The sequence below is a fragment of the Apis mellifera genome, linkage group LG4, assembly GCF_003254395.2.
Source record: "Apis mellifera strain DH4 linkage group LG4, Amel_HAv3.1, whole genome shotgun sequence".
NCBI lineage: Eukaryota > Metazoa > Arthropoda > Insecta > Hymenoptera > Apidae > Apis > Apis mellifera.
The window spans coordinates 150,675-172,413 of NC_037641.1; the positions used below are offsets into that span (position 1 = coordinate 150,675).

At 23.7% G+C, this 21,739-nt stretch overlaps 3 protein-coding genes across 3 annotated transcripts; 1 reads left to right on the forward strand and 2 right to left on the reverse strand.

The window, feature by feature from the left end:
* The first annotated feature begins 230 nt into the window (after window positions 1–230).
* LOC552548 (DNA-dependent protein kinase catalytic subunit) lies at window positions 231–13,163 on the forward strand. Its single transcript, XM_026440045.1, has 15 exons — window positions 231–357; window positions 521–702; window positions 827–989; window positions 1,090–1,208; window positions 1,276–1,671; window positions 1,752–1,933; window positions 2,042–2,295; window positions 2,373–4,675; window positions 4,760–5,098; window positions 5,175–5,330; window positions 5,419–9,471; window positions 9,551–11,866; window positions 11,929–12,628; window positions 12,729–12,931; window positions 12,995–13,163. Exons 1-15 carry the CDS (start codon window positions 231–233, stop codon window positions 13,070–13,072), a joined length of 11,571 nt encoding a protein of 3,856 aa, XP_026295830.1. The 3' UTR covers window positions 13,073–13,163.
* A 1,060-nt stretch (window positions 13,164–14,223) lies between these two features.
* LOC552527 (cell division cycle 5-like protein) lies at window positions 14,224–17,842 on the reverse strand. Its single transcript, XM_624903.6, has 11 exons — window positions 17,643–17,842; window positions 17,289–17,554; window positions 17,083–17,213; window positions 16,511–17,013; window positions 16,260–16,437; window positions 15,753–16,187; window positions 15,536–15,654; window positions 15,288–15,452; window positions 15,080–15,187; window positions 14,831–15,004; window positions 14,224–14,735 (listed from the first exon to the last, which is right to left on the reverse strand). Exons 1-11 carry the CDS (start codon window positions 17,685–17,687, stop codon window positions 14,514–14,516), a joined length of 2,346 nt encoding a protein of 781 aa, XP_624906.2. The 5' UTR covers window positions 17,688–17,842; the 3' UTR covers window positions 14,224–14,513.
* Window positions 17,843–19,200: 1,358 nt separating this feature from the next.
* Window positions 19,201–21,664, reverse strand: LOC412036 (exocyst complex component 3). Its single transcript, XM_395502.6, has one exon. It carries the CDS (start codon window positions 21,538–21,540, stop codon window positions 19,294–19,296), a length of 2,247 nt encoding a protein of 748 aa, XP_395502.2. The 5' UTR covers window positions 21,541–21,664; the 3' UTR covers window positions 19,201–19,293.
* Between the last annotated feature and the right edge of the window lie 75 nt (window positions 21,665–21,739).

Here is a 21,739-nt window from a genome sequence, read left to right on the forward strand (position 1 = left end):
GTTTATATTTAATCAAAATAATTTTTAATTATAATATTTATACATTTAATTAAATATATCATTATATTTATTTACAGATATTAAAACAGTTAAAAATACTAAAAAAAAACTGTTGATGAAAAATGATGTAAAAATATGAAATAATATTCTATTATTAAATTAAAACAAATATTAAAACAAATATTAAAACATTTCAAATGTTAAATTGAAATTTATTCAATTTCTAAAATATGGATTCATTTAAAACATTTCTAAATATTTTTGAACGAGCTGTAATAGAAAGAAATAGTACAAATTTGATAGAAATTTTGAAGAATAGTCGAAAATATTTTCAAAATATAACAAAAGATGATAGTGGTACTAAATACTTCTTAAGTTATAATTTATAGTTATAATTAATTAAGTTATAATTTTAGAAAATATAATATTATATTTATTATATAAAAATAATGTAATTTTTATATTATAAAAAAAATTTGTTTGAACATATATATTTAATATTTGCAATTTTTGTATTTAGAATTGATGCTGTCTATGTTATTCAATAAAAACAAAGGCTTGCTTTCTTTTCTTAATAATGAACTTAAAAGATTCAATTCTCAAAAAGGTTTTGATGTAGCAATTAAAGAAACATTTTATCTTCTACAATTTATCATAGAACAATTCTCTGATATATTTATACCTTATATAATTGAAACAAAGGTATTTTACAACTTATATTCATATATTTATAATTAATATACATATATAATATATATTCTTTATATATATATTTAATAAATTTAACTTTTTATATATAAGATACTAAAGTTTCATTTATTTGAAGAATACATGTCAATTGGCACTCATAACACATTGTTCAGCATTTATTCAGAAGGCTGCCTCTAGTACATTTAATAAATTGATAGAAATTTTTAAAGAATATGACATTGAATTAGGTGAAACTATAAAAAAATTTGTGTCATTGTTTCATTTAATCGATATAAAAGGTAATATTAAAATATACAATAAATTTATATTATATAAACAATTTAGTATAAATATATTTATTCCATGATTTAGTATATTAATAAATTTGATTTTTTGTAGAGAGAAGTTTTCTATTTTCTGTACTTAGCACAATTACAAAATATTGTCCAGAAATTTCAGAAATACAAGAATATTCTAATATAATTTTTCAACAATTAAGAAATGATATTAAAAAACAGGTATATTATTTTTTAATGTTTTTAAAAAAAAAATTTTTATGGTACATAATTATACTTATAATTTTAGTATAATCCAAAAACTATGTCCCATTCGATGGATACGTTTCAAGTATATTTGGATGCACTTTCAAATATATTAGCAAAACTCCCAAAAGAAATGGAAATAGAAAAACATTATGAGGAATTGTATAATTGGATTAAAGAATTAAGTAATCCTAAAAAGTATTCAATTAAGAAAGTTTCAATGAAATCGGCAATTAATTTATTATCTAAACATATGTATCTCTTTCGTGAATTTGTTTATTGTGATTACAAATATTGGTATGACTTATTGATAACTTTTGCTCAAGATAAAAATGTACAATATAGTGAATGTGGACAACATGCTTTAAAAAGTTTTTATCGAGTAATGGGAAATACTTTAAAACATAAATCTTCTAATGATGATAAAACAATATTCTTGGTAACTTTTAATAATTTTTAAAAAAATTATTAAAATTATATTATATAATTTGACAATATTTAATATTTTTTATATTTTAGTATTTTAAAGATCTTTTTGAGGAACAATTAAAAAACAGCCATCATGTAAATTCAAATATGTTATGTTTTATTATATATGGATTTAGTCAAATGGCTGCTCCATGTAAAAGATATCTTAGCAATAAAGATGTGAAAGATATGTTTTCACTCATAGCTAATTGTGCTATGTTACTTTGTTCAAGGTATCAACAATATATTTTTTTCAATATTTTATAATAATTTATTATAAAATTATTTTATAATAATTTATAATATTATATAATAATTTATTTTAATTTTTAATATTATAGAAATGAATTAGAAAAAACACATTTACAAAGTATTTGTGATTATCAAGAAGCTTTCTCAGAAATAATATTACATATATCAGAACTTTCAATTAATCAAATTAATATAATTACAAAGCTTAGTATTCTTTTAGTTAAAAGATTTCCTGATTTTCCTATATCTAATCAAAATCTTGCCAGATCATCATTAATGAATACCATAATTAATATTGATATAATGAGTAAAAATTTTTTAGATGAATTTCTTTATAATTTAAGTAAGTATATAATATATACATATATATAATAATATGTATTATTAAATCTAATATTTTGATATTGTTTGAATATTCAGTTTATAATGGAATAGTATGGACTTGTTCACATACATTGTTGGTTGATGCTGAATTACAACGAGGATTGAATAATCTCCCAGAACGACCATTATGCTATAAAAATTATTTGCCTTTATGGTTATATCTGTCAAATCCAGATAATTATCAAAAACATAGACATATTACACAAAATATAATCGATTCAACTATAGATGTGGGCATTATATTAATTGATAAATTAAATCTGAATACAAAAATGAAAGAAGATAATATATTTTCAGATACAGCTTTTTCTCAAATTGCTGAGAATGAAGCAGACTTTCGAACATTCGTTAATATTGTAGATTTATATGTTGATATAATTAATAATTTAAACTCTTCTTTATTTATAAACACAATACATAAATTTTTAATGAAAATTATCAGTATATCTTATAAGCACCATTTAATATCAGGTTTTTATAAATTAGTACATGCAACATTTAAACATGTTTGCATTTTAAGTAATAATGAAGAAAACGAAATTGAAATAGAAACATTAGAAATGTTGTATAAATATTTAATAAATGTATTAGATTTGATTCCCACGTTTTCTAATGAATTATTAACTACATGCTTATATTTAATTTTAAATATACCATTAAGATTTGTAGAACGTATATTAAACAATACAATTCCAGCATTTAAAATTGCTTTTACTTTTGGGATAAGTGATTTTGAGTTAGCTCGTACAGCTTTAAATGCATTAGAAAAGTGGACAAATCATTTGGATAATCAACATATAACTCTATTTTTGCAAGAAGTAGTACCATTTTTAGAGCCATATTTGCATAGTGGAGAAAGTTCTGTAGAATTTTTACAAGACATCATCAAAACTGAGCGAAAAGTTATTAAACGAATAATATTAAGAGATGATGATAATACTTTGGAAAGATTTCAAATGAGAATTTTGTTGTTTATAGCTTCACTTGATACTAATATAATAATGCAGTTTATATATAAAAAATCTATGGAAACAGGAGCTACTTGGAATAAAAAAGATTTACTCAAATATTCATTAACATTATCGGATACACAAGTTGATATCTATTTTGATAAAATTCTACCAAGAATAATTTTACTGGCTCAAAATTCTGGAGATCGACGGACAAAAGTAATTGCTTGTGAAGTACTTCATTCAATTGTAGTTTATGTCCTTGGTAAAACATCACAACATTTAACATCTAATCCGAATCAGTTTGATCCCATTTATATAATGTTATGTCCAGCTTTACTAAATTTAAGTTGTGATCATGAAGAAGCAACGAGAAAAATTTTTCAACCATTAATGCTACAACTAATGCATTGGTTAAGCTCAAAATTTATGCTCAAGTCTCCAGCTACTATATATTTTCTTGATTCACTTTATAAAGGTCTTTGCAATGACAACAATTTATCTCTCAGAGAATTTTCTGGCATGTGTCTAGCCGAATTCACTAAATGGTCTATAAAACAATCTAATAATGAAATAAGTGAAATAAGTGAATCAAATATTTATGAAATCATACATAAAATGATAAATTTTGCTCTTCATCCTTCTACTTCTAAACGAATAGCAAGTTCAATAGCTTTCAACCATCTTTATACCATTTTACGCGAAGATGAGAAAATTATATCCACATATTGGCTGGAAATTTTATATAGTTTTGTCAAAAGTTTAAATGGTTGTAATAATCCATCAATTATTGTTTCTCTTAACCATATTGAGAAAGTTCTAATAATGAAAAAAAATCTATTTAATGTAGAACATCACAATCGTAGAAAACCTTATGAATTTGAAGGTTTAACTTTAATTCATGCTGTAAATTGGTTACTTACACAATGTGGATGTTTAGATCAACATTGTCGAATGAAATGTATGGATTTAGTTATAAAACTTTCTGAACATGTTGCAAACTGTGATTCAGTTAAAACAGTGATAAATAATTATATCAATACTTATGGAATTGAAACATTTAATCATATAATTTTAAATGAATTACCAAAGATGGAAAATCTATCTATTAATGGTATATTACCTTTTCTCAGAAGTTTAGATTGTTATATTTGGTTGATAAAAAACAATCTATTGAATATAGAATTTTTATTTGGTAATTCAAATCCACAAAGAGAAATAATCTTCAATTGTGCAAGAAATTTCGTGAATGTGATAAATAGAATTAAAATAGAGGATAAGGAAGACGATTTAATAATGTTATCAAAAGAAATTGAAAATTTACAGACATTACAATGTAAAACAATATTGACTTTATTTGATTTTATACAAATTTTATTGAATTTTAATGTAAATATTTTTATTTATAATTTTATTTAAAAAATTTCTATATATTTAAAAATTTTAATCTTTGATGTTTTTATTTAATTTTAGGAAAATTTTATTCCAGATTTCTTTTTTAATAAAGATTTTTTTGAATTAATTGCAAAATGTATAATATATCCTCAAGTAATTGGATTTGACACAAAGAATCTTGAAATTACTGCTATGCTTCCTATAATTATGGGAAATTTATTACAATCAATAATGCTCAAAGATCCCTTATCATATCTGATTAAGTGTGAATTATCGATATATGTGCAGAAACATAAAAATGATTACATTGAATTAGATAATATTACTTCTGATATGAACAATTTTAGTAAACTTAAACAATATGTTCGGGGTTTAATCTTCTTGAAACGTCATGATGTCCTCAATCAATTAGATAATGTAAAATATATGTTTATAAGTTTGTCTTATATTAATGCTTTATATAATTAAATTTATAATTAATATTATTTTATAGATTAAAGAATTGATTTATCAATCAGAGGATAAAATTGTGTATATATTTAAGTTTTTGGCAAAAGAATGGATAGGAGAACTTGTTTCTGCAGATTTAAAACCATTGGTAAAAAATTATTTGGAAATCTTAATGGAATTTTTACTTATACATTATGAGGTATGTTATCTAAGAATAAAAACAGAAAATTTAATATTTAATAAAATTATATTAAAAATATAAATAATTTATAAAATGATATTTGCAGTCTTCAATAACAATTAAAATAATTGAATTAATAGAAAATGATACAATGCTTGGACCAGATTCTAAGAAAATCGAACATGGTATACATTTTCTGAATACATTTAAATGTGAAATATTTAAATACATATTAAAAGATATAGAAAAAACTATAGAAATATTTAATGATGTAGTGGAAAGAAATCCGTTTCTTTTTTTAACTATAATAGAGCAATTATTTTTATTCGTACAACGACATAAAAAAAAATTACATAATCACACAAAAATATTAGTAGATACTGTTATTAAAAAATTTGCAATATTTGAAAAAGCTGCAAATAATTATGAAGATAGAAAACAAAAATTAATAAATATTTTTGGAATTGCAGTTCATTTAAAAACTAAGCCAATAGAAGTATTATCTATAAACGAAGATTTTTATATATGGATTCTTAATCAATTAATGGATAATTCAGATATAGAATACAAAATATACATCCTTCAGAATTTTCTCATATGTTTAACTGATATGACATCTGATACAAAACCAGAATTACTTGTTATTTTACGTAGTTTAAAGAATTATAAACACGATATATGCCCAAATGATTTTTTACAAAAAAATGTAAAAGCTTTAAAAATTATCAATTGTTTTCAAACATTAGTAACATTGTTACCAGTCACTAAATCGATGATAGTATTAGAAACTATTATTTCATTTGCGGCTGGTATTGCCGAATATTTGTGTAACGAAAAAAGTAATGAATATTTACAAAACTATTTTGTTTCAATTACTACTCATTATGTTTTAAAATCTCTACAATCAATATACAAATTATTTATGAACTTAAACACATTAATAAATGAAAGATTTGATATATTAAATAAATTTCTTTTACCATCATTTGAATTATGTAAAACTACTGAAATACATCAATTCTTTGAAATAAATATCAAAGAAATATATACAATTATTTGCCAAAGCTTGGTTGATAACTCAATTATAAAACAACTTACAGTATCAAAAATAGGATGTTATGATCTTATTGCAATTATGTTTACAAAATTACATATAAGAGATATAGATAATATTGAAAGTGTGATTACTCGAAATGCTATTGACAATGTAATTACTGGAAAAGAACTTTTGCAAAGTTTATATAGTAATGCATTAAATATACGTATGTTAAAGACACCTGAAATATCTGATTCTGAACTTAAAGAAACAATAAGATTGTTGCATTGTTCAGCATATAATTGTTCCATATCTATTGTATCTAATCTAAAAAAAGATGAAGATTCTTATGTAAGCATTTTTGCTGAAAATAGAAAAAAGAAACAGTTAATTTGGGAGAATATTATAGATTGCCAAAAACAATATAATTTTCAACAAACAGTTACTGAATATCCAAAATATCGTAAAAGATTGATTAATATAAGAAAGAGCATGAAAGAAAAACAAGTTTTAAATCGTTATTCATATATTTATAGTTATGATCTATCTACTTGTACTTTAAATGAAGATATAAATGCTTATGATTTTAATGAAACTATTATACATAATAAATCTGATGAAACTAATAAAAAAGAAAGTATGACTTTAACATTCGAAAATGATGAATTAAATAATCATGAATGTATGGCTTCTATTTGTGGAGTTTTAAATCATATAATATCAGAAGAAATATCTGTACCAACTACTGATGGTGATATCATATTACCTAAATGGTTAAAATGTTTTCTTAGTTCCATTACAACAACAAATTATGATAATGTTAGACTATTTATGTTAAAAGTTATTTTAAATATGCCCACTGTATTTCAACCTTATACAAAATTTTTTCTTCAACCAATAATGTATACAACGTATTTATATTTAAAAAAAAATCAATTAAATTATATCATTGTTGATGTTATAGAAATGTTAATAGATTGGCAAACTTCATTTTTTCAAAAATCAGGTGATTTCACATTTGATCAAAATAAGAATACAATTCAACAATTATGGGAAATAATCATTCAAAAAGTAATAATAATAAAAACTAAAGAAATTTCCAAAACAATTTATAAATATAACATGAACATGTTAAAAACAATGCTTGAAGTTTGGCATCCTTATTTAAAACTACCTGCAAATTTAGATGATAAGATGAGAACTGTACCTGGAGCTACTGTATATTTAATATTAATTTGTTTTGTTAATGGCATGGATAAAGATATTATTCATAGAAATAATATTTTAGAATTTTTAGAAAAATCTCTAGAAAATTGGAAAGATGATGAAGACACAATTTTACAATGTTGTGAATGTTATGGATTAATTTTGAAATTCTTAGATGATAACGTTACATTACTAAATAAAAAATGTATTATAATTGAAAAAATTCAAAATATATTAAGACAGATGCAAATGAAATTTGAAAACAGACAAATGAAATGCATTCGTGCGTTATGTAAAAATTATCCGGCTGCTGCAATGATTTATTTCGAATTTGTTACAACAAATATATTTAAAGTAGATGCTCAAGGCAAATCAAATTGTTTAGAAATATTTCTATTATGCATACCAAATCTCAATTCAGATCAATTATTGAAAGAACTATCTTATATGAAATTTCATGATTTATTAAGAAATAAAATTTCATCCTGTGAAAAAATAGCATTAAAAATAATTGATTCTCTAGTTCTTGTTCTATCACCTTCAAATATTTTATCATTTATAACTTTAGTACGACCTTATACAAAACATGAATTTTCTGAATATAGAGAAATTGTTTACAGTATATTTATTAATATTTTTAAGAAATATGTAGCAGATATTTCTGAAAATAATGAGATTAAGGAATTGGTACATATTAGTAAGGAAATATTACTTAATGGTATATTGGATCCTACTGAAACATTGCAAGAAATGATACTAAATTTTTGGACACAAGATGCACAATTAACAAATACTTGCAAAGAACGATTACTTGAAATTTTAGATATTTATACTCCCAGTGCTGGTCAAAATTTTTTGCCATTCACATTTTTATTAATTTCAGACCTTATTAAGAAATCTGGGGATTATACACGAATAATGTTTGAACCTTTATATAATTGTAGTTATAGAGATTACAAAATAGCTCTTTCATGGAGGACAAAGAATTTAGGATCAAAAGCTCCACTTTTTGCTCCATCTTTAACTAGTCAAATGAATCAAACGTTTACCCAAATGAACACTACATTGCTATCTTCTGATATTTCATACACAAAATCAATATATGAATCTAATGTTGAATTAGAACCTCAAGCAACTCAAGAACTTGAATTCGAACCGACTTATGCCAATGAAACATTTATTGAAACATTCAATAATCTGGAGCAAGGTGATATATTCAAAATATCAAAAGTACCGCAACCTGCTTACAATAAAAAATCAAAACGATTTTTACGCAATGTAAATGATGTTTCCGCAATTATGCGACAAAAAGAAATTAAGAAAAATATACAACATACGGAAATGATAAAAGAAGAAATTATTCGACAAAGAAGTAATGTAAAATTATGTAGAAAATACAGAATCGGTGATTTTCCAGACATTGAAATATCGCATGCTACATTAATTGAACCATTGCAACAATTAGCAAAAAATGATCAATTGATTTGTAAAGATTTAACAGTTTCTATTATTTATTCATTAATTGAAATGTGCAAAAAAACGAGCAAACACGATGATTTTACGAAAAAGTTTGTGGATAGAATAAAATATATTATAGAAAATGAACAAGATAGCAATTCTACTATAACAGCAATTTTAGAAATTTTATGGACTACTTCTATAACAGATTGTTCACCAGAAATCATCGCAAAAATCTCGAGATCTAATAGTTTGAATTTTCTCGGATCACTTGTTTTAGAAGAAAATTTAATTCATAATGTAAATATTTTTGAACCGCCTAAGAAAAAAATACAAAGCGAAATTATGAGTGATTCATCATCTGAATGGTTGCAATTAATAAATCTTTATAAATCTATGAATGATATTGATGTAGTTCTTTCTATTTTTCAAAATCATATTACGAATGAAGATATACAAGTATTTATTTATTTTATAATAAATATATATTTAATTGATCATGATATGTTTTTTTAAATCATTTTCTTTAAAATTTTAGATTGCATCATTTTCACAAGCATCCAACAATTGGGAAAAAGCAAAAGCAGCTTATAATAAAGCGTATGAAATTGAATCGGAACTAACGAAAGAACATTGCCTTCAAGGCTTGTTCGAATGTTTAAGTAATTTATGTTCTTGGAATGAGATTAATGAACATATAAAAAATGAACTTCATAAAAATTTGGACAATATTTGGAATGATCCACGAAAAGATTGGATGTTTCCTTGGATATTTACAGTAAATATCCATAAATTATTAAACGAAGATACTAGTGATGAGTTTTGCAATGATGTAAAACTCATGGAATCTTGGCTGAATGATGAAGAAAAAATAAAATACATTAAACGATTCTTTGGGGAAGAACTAGCAATGTTTTTTTTGAATAATCAAGTAGAAGTTGCTCGTGAATTTTTGTTAAATTCTTTAGATGAAATGAGAGAACAATGGATCAAGCTTCATCCTCTTTCTATTCAATTAAGAATTTCTAAATTACAAAAATTAAGAATCATTAATGACGTTAACATATTTATAAAGATTTTGAAAACAGCAAAATCCTGGAATGATTTAGATGAAGTATTCAAGTTTTGGAACAAGAGTATTCCTTTACCACAGGATGTTATACTTCTATGGGATAAATTAACATCCTATAGAATATATTTTATTGATTCATTACTTAGTAATAAATTGGAAGAATGGAATCAGATTAATACTGAAAGTAGTTTTGATGAAGAAGAAGTTGCAATTATGCATAGATTACATATTATTAATTTTAATATGAGATTAAAAATGGTTGAAGCATCAATGAATCAAGGGAATAAATACATAGCAAAAAAATATTTACGACAATTAAAACGAAATGTGGAAAATTATTCATCAGATCTGAAATATGAATTCTTATATCGTGGAAAATTGTTATATCTGACAGGAGAGATTGAAACAGATATGAAGAAAAAGCTATTAAAATATATATCTTCTTGGACACATTGTCATACTATTTTAAAAAAAAACGATCTTCAAGATACTATGAATATTAATATTCGAAAGCAAATCAGTGAGATAGCATCGAAAATCGTACAATTAAGCGAAAAAAATGAAACATTTGCAGAACTATTAATAGAAAAGATTACTGCTTTTAAAGAAATAAACATAAAAAATAATGATTTATCTAGTATTAAGAATGCATTGGAAACATATACGTTTAATCATTTAAAAATCTGTTGTGATATGACAGTTACGAATATTAAAGAATGTTATTTTGATCTTGCAAAATATTGTTACGATAAATTATCGCGTGGCTCAAATGATGTTCAATTGAGTAAAGAATTTATATATTCTATATTAAAAGCAATGAGTTATGGATCTCTTGAAGCAGCTCATTATTTTCCTTGTTTGCTAAAACCTGAATATTTCCATGATCAAGAAACAAAAGATATTTTCATTAAAGAGAGTGAAGGAATTCAAACATGGCTATTTCTCTCTTGGCAAGCTCAATTATTTTCTCATTTAGGAACATCCATTGCTCCATTAATTATACCTATTCTTAAACGAATCGTTGAAATGTATCCTAATGCGATTATTTATACATTTCATTTAACAGTCGAAACAAATCCTGTTCTTTTAAACGACATTAATACTTATGAAATTCGAAAAATTCTTTATAATAAACCAGAAATCGATCAATTTTTGCTAGCAATGCAATATATAGTCCAACCAGAATTATATTTGCAATATTATTTATTTGAATTTCGGAAAAATTTATCTCTTGGTACATGTACAGCTATAGATATACTTCTTAAAAAAGTATATCCGGATATACAGGAAACAAAAAATGATCCAAAACCAGGAAATATTTTTAATGAAATTAAAGTATATAAAAAAAAGATAAAAGAATTAGCAAATAAGAAAACTGAAGAAATAAAATTGCTAGTAGATAAAATGATTGAAAGTATTAAAATGTCATTTAACAAACGTAAAGATAAGCTTAAATTGCAAGATTATAGTCCATGGTTTTGTAATTTTTTTGAAAAAAACATAGAAATACCTGGTCAATATACTGGTAAAAGAAAACCTATGCCTCAATATCATGCAAAAATTATAAAGTTTGAATCTACTGTAAAAGTAATGCAATCAATACGGAAACCTATTCGAATTACTATGATTGGTAATGATGCAAAGGATTATCATTTTTTAGTAAAATTTGGAGAAGATTTACGACAAGATCAAAGATTACAACAGTTATTTACTATTATGAACAAAACTTTGTATATTAATGCAGCTTGTAGACAAAGACAATTACTTATTGATACTTATCAGGCAAGTAAATATTTTTTAAAATAATGTAAAACATTGAAAAATAATTAATTTTTTAAATGTAGGTGATTCCATTGTCTAAAACAATGGGTCTTATACAATGGATAGATAATACAAGATCTTTAAAAGAGTTAATATATTTCACATTATCAACACAAGAAATAAATCAGTATAATTCTATAATTAAAATGTATCAAGAATGGATACAAAAGGCTGCACCTTCTAAAAAATTGGTACATGAAAAGTATAAAGAAGCAGTGGTAAAATATAATGCTTCAGAAGTATATACCAAAATGAACGAATTTATTAATAAAACTAAATGGGATAGTTTACGCAAGACACTAATAGTATTATGTCCATCTATAGAAAGTTTCATTATAATGCGTCGAAATTTTATCACTTCATATGCTACTATGTGTATTGCGCATTGGATTTTAGGCATTGGAGATCGGCATTTGCAAAATACTCTAATCGTTATCGATTCAGGACGTTGTTTAGGTATCGATTTTGGGCTAGCTTTTGATGCTGGTGTTGATCAAAAAATACCAGAATTAATGCCTTTTCGTTTAACACCTCAAATTCTGGGTTTATTAAAACCTTTCACTGAAAAAGATCTTTTGAAAACAATAATGATTCATGCTTTACGAGCGATGAGAAATGAACAAGGACCTATTCTTTCTTGCATGAATATTTTTGTTCATGAACCTTTAAATTGGACTGAAAACGTTAATAAAGCATTAAAAGAAAGTGAAGAAAATGTTACAAGTAATTTTCAATTATGCAAAATAAAATATTTTAATTTTCAAATAGATATACATAGATATGTAACTAATATATTACTATTTTTATTTTAATTAAATTACAGATATTGAATGGATACCAATGAAAAAAATTAAAGCAGTTACAAAAAAATTAAATGGAATTAAACCATCTTTAATTATATTAGATCAATTAAAAGAACAACATTATGATAAATATTTCGATAGATATTTTACTATAATTACCGGAAATGACGTTATCAAACGTAAACGAGTAAAAATGAGTGACTTTTTAACTCTTGAAGAACAGGTAATATTGAAAAAAAACTTTATTTTTATGATTATTTAAAAATAAAATTTCTCAAATATTTAGGTTGAATATTTATTGGATCAAGCAACAGATTTAAATATTTTGGGTCGCACTTTTGTGGGATGGAGTCCTTGGCTTTAAAGTGTTTTATATAATTTATAATAAACTTCAACTATTTTTATGTATTTATGAATTTCTTTAATTGTTGTACAAATAAAAAACTAAAAAAAAAAAAAAATGAATAAGTCATAACAGTGTATAACAAATTTTAATATGATAAAAATATTAATATATTCATCGGATATGACGATTTTTTAAAGATCAAAATAAAATGAAAAGTTGGTATACAAAGTATTAATTAAATTAAAAACTGTTTGTTAAATTAAAAATAATTTAAGTTTGTATTAGATAAAATGAAATGAGAACAAAGTAAAATATTTTATATTTATTTTGATTAAATCGTTGTCTCATTTTCTTCATTTATTTAACGCAAATTCAAATTATTTATAATTATTATTTTAATTTTTAAATTAATTAAAAAGTGTGATTGTCTGATTCCATAAATATATTAACATTTTGCATATTCTTTTTATATTTTATTATTATTATATATTTTTCTGGTTCTTTTTTATGTTTAAATTATCAATAATAAATTTATTATTTAAGTACTTAGTATTTAATATTTATATTTATAATAAGTACTTAATAAATATTTTGAAAGAAAAATTAAGAGAATAAAAGATTAATATAAAATCTTCATATAATTAATCAACTTCAAATCATTTAGAAAAAAACTATGTGAAGAAAAAAACAGATATATGTGCATTTATTATTTTATATTTAAAATTAAATTGCAATTAATTTTAATATCAAATTATATTTAACATTTTTTTTTTAAATTACATTTTATAATTTTATAATATTTCGAAATAAATTATGCATTTTCACATGTTTTATAAGATTTTATGTAGATTAATAAATAACATTGAAATAATTTGTGATTTTTGTCTTTTTTTATCATTTCCATTATATTATTTTATTACACATAGATATACAATATAAAAATGTAATTAATTACATTTTTATTTTTTTTAATTAATAATAAATTTCAATCTTCAGTAAATTGATTATTCTATTTTTCAAATTCTATTATATGAAATAATTAGATTATATATCACTATCTTTCATTTTTATTTTCATTAATTTTAAAATAAATTCCATCATAATTGAAATAAATTGTATTTTAAATTTCTTCATTAAATTATTAAAATTGTTGATAAAATAGACATAAATATAGATTTTAAAATTTAATTTCTTATTTAACAAACTATTTTATAATCCTAATTCTTGCACACAATAAATTATATTCACATTAAATTGTCTTAATTCTGATGAACTAAATCGTCATTTGTGTATAATTCAAGATAAATAGTTCTTTCATTATACAAAATTGAGATCTTTGAAAATTTGCTTTTTTAAAGCATTCTTTTTATGAAAAATTATAGAAATTAATTTTTTGTATTTCACAAACGTTTACAATATTTGCCATATAATATATTACAATAGATCATCTGAAAAATATTTAACATTGTTGCAACTGATCTTGCAATTGTGCATATCGTGTTTGTAATACGCGCTCTCGTTCTGTTTGCCTATTGACATCTTCCATAAGTGCATTCACTCGTCTTGGTACAGCAGCTTCTTCTTGTGTTTGTAAAAATTTAAATGTTGAAAGTTCTAAATGCGCTTGTTCTATTTGTTCCCACAAATCATGCAATTGTTTCGTTAGTACTTGTGCTCTAGTCTATAATAAAGAAAATTTATGCATTAATATGAGTTAATATGTTAATAATAAGTTAATAAACATATTTTATATACAATAAAATAAAAAATATGAACCTGATAACCTCCAGTAAGAACCTTTAATTTTTTTTCCATTCTTGCTGCCCGTTTAGCTTCACCAGTCATATGCATGCGATTTTCTTCTAATTTTCTTTCGCATGCTTCTACTCTATCTTTTTTCGAAGCTAAAGTTGCTCGTGTATATCTTTTTTGTGTTTCTAGATATAATATCTGATAAAATACATTAGCAAATAAATAAAAAATTTATAAAATTTAAAATATTTCATTATAAAAAATATATAGTACCTGTGACAAGCATTCTTCCCATACAGTTGTATAAGAATCCAAACTTAGTTCTCCATGAGCCATACCTTCTTTTACTACTGCCATTTCATCAGTTAAAAGTTTCTTAGCCTATGTAAAATATGTCTATATTTATATTTATATATATATATATATATATATAAATTTATAAGTTTTATTAATTTAAAATTATATAATGAAATTAACTTACAGCAGCAAGTTCTTCTTTTTCAAAGTTAATATATGGATGTTGCTCTAAATAAGCTTGTGCTTGAGCTACTGAATTTGAAGAACTTTTACGATTTTGTTGTACTGGATTTTGTAATGCATCATATTGTAGCATTGTGATCATTTCTCTTTTAATTAGTTCTTCAGCCTAAAATAATATATTTGATAATAATTATAAATATATTGTATATATACATATATTCAATAATTATATGATATATATGATCATACCCTTTGTAAATCAGTTAATGGAGTATCCATAAATGGTCTCAAAATATTCATATTTACATCAACTGGACGTGGTAAATCACGTTGTATAACTTGTGATCTTCTAGACAATTCTTTTTTTCCTATAAAATATAATTAATATAAATAATTAATAATAATAAAATAATATATAAATAATTCCTAATAATATATTCCTAATACATATTTCAATATATTTTACTTTGTTCTATTAATTCTTGTTGCTGTCTAGCATCTATATCGGCTTGATCCTCTATGATTTCTGTCGTAGTTGGAGTAAGTTCTTCATCTTTTGTTTCTCCTTCAGGAACTACTATTTCATAATCATTACGCGGTGCAGGCAATGCATTCAATCCAGCACGTAATTGTTCTTTGACTTGTTTCTGAATTAATGGTGTCTCTGATCCATCCATATTTTCATCTGGGTTGATGCTTAACTTGTCACGAACTGGTGTGGCTGCTAGAACTCCATTTTGTGTTCGTGCAGATATTGGTGTATTAAAAGAATTAGCTGGTGTTCCATCACTACGTTGTGAACGAAATGGAGTAGCCAAAATTGTATTTGGAGTTGCTACAGCGTTCGTAGAAGGTACAACACCAGTGAAATCAGAATTATTTAAAGGAGTATTTAATCCACCTATATGAAAAAAATAAACAAAATAATATCTTAAATTCTCTATAAATAAAATTAAATATTTTTACAACCAACCTTTCAATGGAGTATCAACATGAGTAAGAGCCATAACATTTTGAGCTTCTTGAAGAATTCTATCTGCAGTAGCAGCCGGAGTACGTGGAGTTACAGCTGCATTAGTTGGTAAAGAATAATCAGCCAATAAACTATCTGATAATGTAATACCACTTTCTGTTGCAACTTCACGAGCAACCTGTTACAAATAATAAAATTTATATTATATATTTTTTTACAAATGATTAAATATATTAATTACAATAATATACCTCTGATGCTCTACCAAGCTTAACTACTTGTTGCAATTCTTGATCAGATATTTGTGGTTCTGGTAAAACAAGTTTACTTCTTTTCTTTATTGGTTCTTCATTATTTAACATTCCCATTGGAATATCATTTTCTTTACGTTGCTTCAATTTTTGTTTATCCTTCCTACGTTCCATTTCTTCTTTTTCTTGTCTCAATTCTCCATCTAAATGTTGCTGTCTCATTTTTGAAAAATCAATAGCAAGCGGATCTACATGTTCATTAGATGTATCATAAAATCCAGGTGCAGGTCGTTTTTCAAATGGAATTTCAGAATTATAATTTACTCCGCGTTTACGTTTATTCTTTTGTGATACAGTAATACCAGCAGCTCTTAATTCTCTACGTTTTTGCAAAGCAGCAAGCCTGCGAGCTTCTTCTAATTGTTTTTCTCTAGCTTTACGTTTTGCTTTTTTACCTTGTGTATTTGCAAGCCTAGCACGTGCTTCAGATAACATTTCCAATTCTGAAAATTACTAATTTTATTATAATACATATAATAAATATTAATAATTTTTTTAAATGGAAGATATACCATCTTCATCCATATCCTTAGGATCTGGCCTGGCTGGTTTTGTTTCAGGATTTGGATCAATTTCTCCAGGTTTTAGTTTACGAGGATCATCTGTAGCATCATCTCCTTCTTCTTTTTTTTGGGCTTGATCTCTGATATAAAAATAAAAATTCATAATACTCATTTTCAGAAACAATATGAATTTAAATTTATAAAATTTATCTCACAGCAAATATTCATAACGTTCTAAGCATTGTGCAGCTGTACGTCCTATAATTGGAGCAATTGTTCTCCATTGAGTAGGCATTAATTTTGCAAGATGAAGAAGTTTTTCATCTTCTTCTCTGCTCCATTCTGTTTTTTTAATGCTTGGATCTAACCATTCAAACCAACGTGCTTTACATTGTTTAGCAGACTTTCTATGTAAAAGAGATGCTATTCTGCTCCATTGATTTTTGCCATATTTCATTACAGCTGCTTTTAAGATTTCATCCTAAGAAATTAAAAGATTTCACATAAAAAATTATCTTTAATCATAAAATAATTAAAAACTTAAATATAGGTTAGAATTTCTTTCTTACCTCCGTATTACGCCAAACTCCACCTTTTATCATAATACGCGGCATTTTTTATATATTTTTTATTTTCATTAAAAAAACAATAAAAAATTAAAAATTTTCACTGGTATTCTTGTATTTATTTGATGAATAATAACCTCATTGGAATTAACGACAGTGACTTCAACAGAAGAGTAGTCAGTGCGACATCAGAGACATCAATGAAAAAAAGAAACATTAGTTAATTTCTAATATAAAAATAAAAATTATATTAAATTAAATAAAAATCATAATTTATATTAATATTCATATAATTAAAAACGAGATACATATAAAAATATATATAAATAATGAGAATATTTTTACATAAAAGATTTTAAAATCATTAGATTTATATATTTAATACATAATTATCGAATATATATATATATATATATGAATTATACATAATACATTGTGTATTATGTATAATAATGTACAATTCAAATAATATTTGAATTGTAAATACTAATTAAAAAAAAATATATATATATAGATATTGATATTAAGATAGAAATTAAATTAATATGACATATTATATTCAATTATTCACTATATTCAATTATATATTTACGAAAATATTCGAATATATTTTATTGAAAAATTTATTTAATTCAAAAATTCTGATTTTAATAAAAGTTTGTATATAAAGTATAACGAATTATATAGAATATAGGGCAACTTTTTTAAAAAATTTTTTTTGAAAAAGTAAAATGTATAAATTTTTTTATTTTCATATTTTGAATACATTTATAATTAAAATAAGAATTTTACGATTTATAGAGCATTATATTTTTGAAAAATTAAATAAATGAAATGAAATAAATAATTTTTCTATTATAAAATAGACTTTCTAGATTTCTTATATATAATACATATATTTTATATTTAGAAATAATTATTTAGGAGAAATTACTTTTTGCATATATAGTAGTTTTAAAATAAATTAATAAAATTTAATATTATGAAATCTTATGAATCTATAAATTTAATCTATGTTTTTTTTTATAAATTTCGAATTAATAAAATAATAGGTAATTTATAAAATCAATTGTTTTATATTTATATTTTTTTTATATAATTTTTATATATTTTATATAATTGATTTAAAAATAATATTAAATAAATATTTAATTATTCCATATTAAATTCTACATTACTATTTCTTTTTTATTTTATATTTCTAATTTCTAATTTCATACAAATTACTGATTGGACATTTATCTAAATGAATACATCAGTAACAATTAAGATGAAATTAATTATTAATAATATAAATATTTATATTACATTCAAACTATAAATAAATAATAAAAATTTTAGATACAAATATATACATATAAAGATTTTGTAAATATTATTATACACATTATTATAATATTTTCACTTTTTAATAAAATTATTTTTTATTTGAAAAATTTAAAAAAATTTAATTTAATTTAATTGTACAAAGAATGATTTAATTATTTACAACATAATAGTAATATATATTAACTATTTAGTATTATTATTAAAATTTTTATAGAATTATATTATATTATTATAATACATAATTTTAATATAGCATTTACATCAGCTTCTTTTAATGATATGTAAAATATAACAATATAATTTTTTTTATATCTATCTTTGAATTTTAAGGTTTCCAACTAAGAAAACTATCTTGTATAAATATTTGTTTAAATATACTAGGTGTAATAGATTGTGGAGTTTTACGATTACGTTGAGCTTCTAAAATGTATGAAACTTTTTCCCTTGCTTCACTACGAGAAATATCACCTCTAAGACCCAATAATCTAATCAAATGATCTTCAGTCATATCTGGATATTTTTCAACCAATGAATGTAAATCAAGAGAAAGAATTTCTGAATCTTCACAACGTAATACCTCAGCAAGACGTTTAATTATTTCAAAAGGAGAATTAAAATTTCCTATTTTTGGAGCTATTCTATCAAAAAAATTTTTTAGCTTATCTGCCTCTGTCATTATCTTTGATGTACATGTTAAACATTCATCATATGTTTTTAAAGATATTTTTCTCTGTAACATTGCAGAAATATAACGTTTTGCAATAAGATTTTGTGCTTCCGTAATAACATATTCAAAATTTTTCGGACATAGATGATTGTAATCCTGAAAATAATCTTCTAAAGTCACACAAATAGTTTCTACTGGAATAGGAGATGATAACCATTTAGGAGTAATCAAATCTTGAAATTGTAATTCTAAATCTAAGAAGGATTCTTCTAATAATATAGCTGCTGCTTCATTTCGTAATTGTTGATAATTTGATAATAAATTTTCAAATTTAACAGTAGCATCTCCACTAGTATTAGAAACCCAGTATAGCTGTTTCATTTGCTGCGCTAATTCTGTAAACTGTAAGCAATTATTAACAACTGTAATCATATGATGTGTAAAATAAGGTACTTGACTTCTATCTTCAAAATGTTTGCTTTTAAATTCCAATATTGCTTGTCTATACATAAATCCATATTTAATTACTTGTTCAATACATAGGACTATAGCTTGTGCTGTTAGTTCAGTACTAATTGTTTTTGTAACTTGAAGATTTTGATCAATCATTTGAAATATAATCACAGGTGCTGCTGTATGATAATATGCTTCTTGAGTGCTTCCTTCTGGTATCACTCCACTCCACCAATCCACTTTTTCAGTTTCCAAAGTCTTTTTCATCCAATCTTCATAATTTTGACACATATTTTTTAAATATTTCTCTTGAAGATTATTTATAATTTCTGAACTCAGCAAAGGACCTATATCACTTGTATCGATATTTAATTCAGGATGTTGCATTAATTCTGGACCAGTATAAGTATTCATAATCCATGATAATAAAGATACATATTCATTTCCTTCTAAACCATTGGCAATTATGTCTTTCAAATGTTGTGACAAACTTGTGTGATACATTTTAACAAAAGTTCTTACAATATTGTACCAAGGTGGAAAACAAGGTTCACATAGAGTTTTAGCAACTCTCAAATCTTCCAAAATTAATAGTCTTGTAAGTTCTAAATATCGAACTAACCACATTTTATTATCTACTCTTTCTTCAACATGAGTTCCTTCAATTCTATTGGCTACAGATTTTTCTAAAACTTTCATTGCCATATCTTTCCATCTTTTAGGTCTTCCTGGTGGCATAAATCCACTTTGCTTATGCCTTTGAATAGCAAAATGATCTGCTTTCTCTTCTCTTTCTATAATTCTTAATGCCGTTACAATGACAGTAGGTTCTTTTCTAACTGTATTCAAAGTACGGCTTAATACTAGTCTGATTTGTTTTTCCATTAGCTGTGAAAGCATTTCAACATCTTCTAAATAAGCTTTTAACATAACAGTATCAGCTGGTGATTGATTTGGAAGTTTATGAAGTTCATATAATAAATCATCTCTTGAATTTTCAAGATCCATAATAATTTGATGAGCGTACAAAAGATTCCCTTGATTTATCCACTGTTTAGTCATTTCAACGCTTTCAGGCAAAGTAAATGTATGCTTCAAATTTTCTTTAGCAGTAACATATTGAGAATGACGCATATTTTCTTCTTGAACAGCTTGTAATTTTGCACTAAGTTCTGGAACTTTATTGAAAAATTCATTAATATTATTCAAATCTTGTTTTATCGAAGCAATACTTTCTAAAGAACTTTGGAGTTGTTCAAAGCCTACACGAACTCCATCTAATTGACTTTGCATTGCAGTTTTGAGCATAGTTTCCACTGAAGCTTTTTTTCTACTTATTCTACGTTTGTACATATCAATTTTTTCCAATTGACCTGGTCGTTGCAATAAATTACATCCATATTTTGTTGCTCTTGCTTTAGCCTCCTCTTCCAATTTTTGCAAATCTTCCATTTTTAAAACTTTCTTTTCCTAATATTTTACTATTTTATAAATTAATGGTTTTATTTTATATACTTTTGTTTACTTATATAAAATGAAAAATAATGATTTTTACTTAAACAGATTCATTTAAAGGAAAAATATATAGATTATTTTGATATTCACACAATATAGGTTATTATACATGTATCTTAAGACATGTTTACATGTT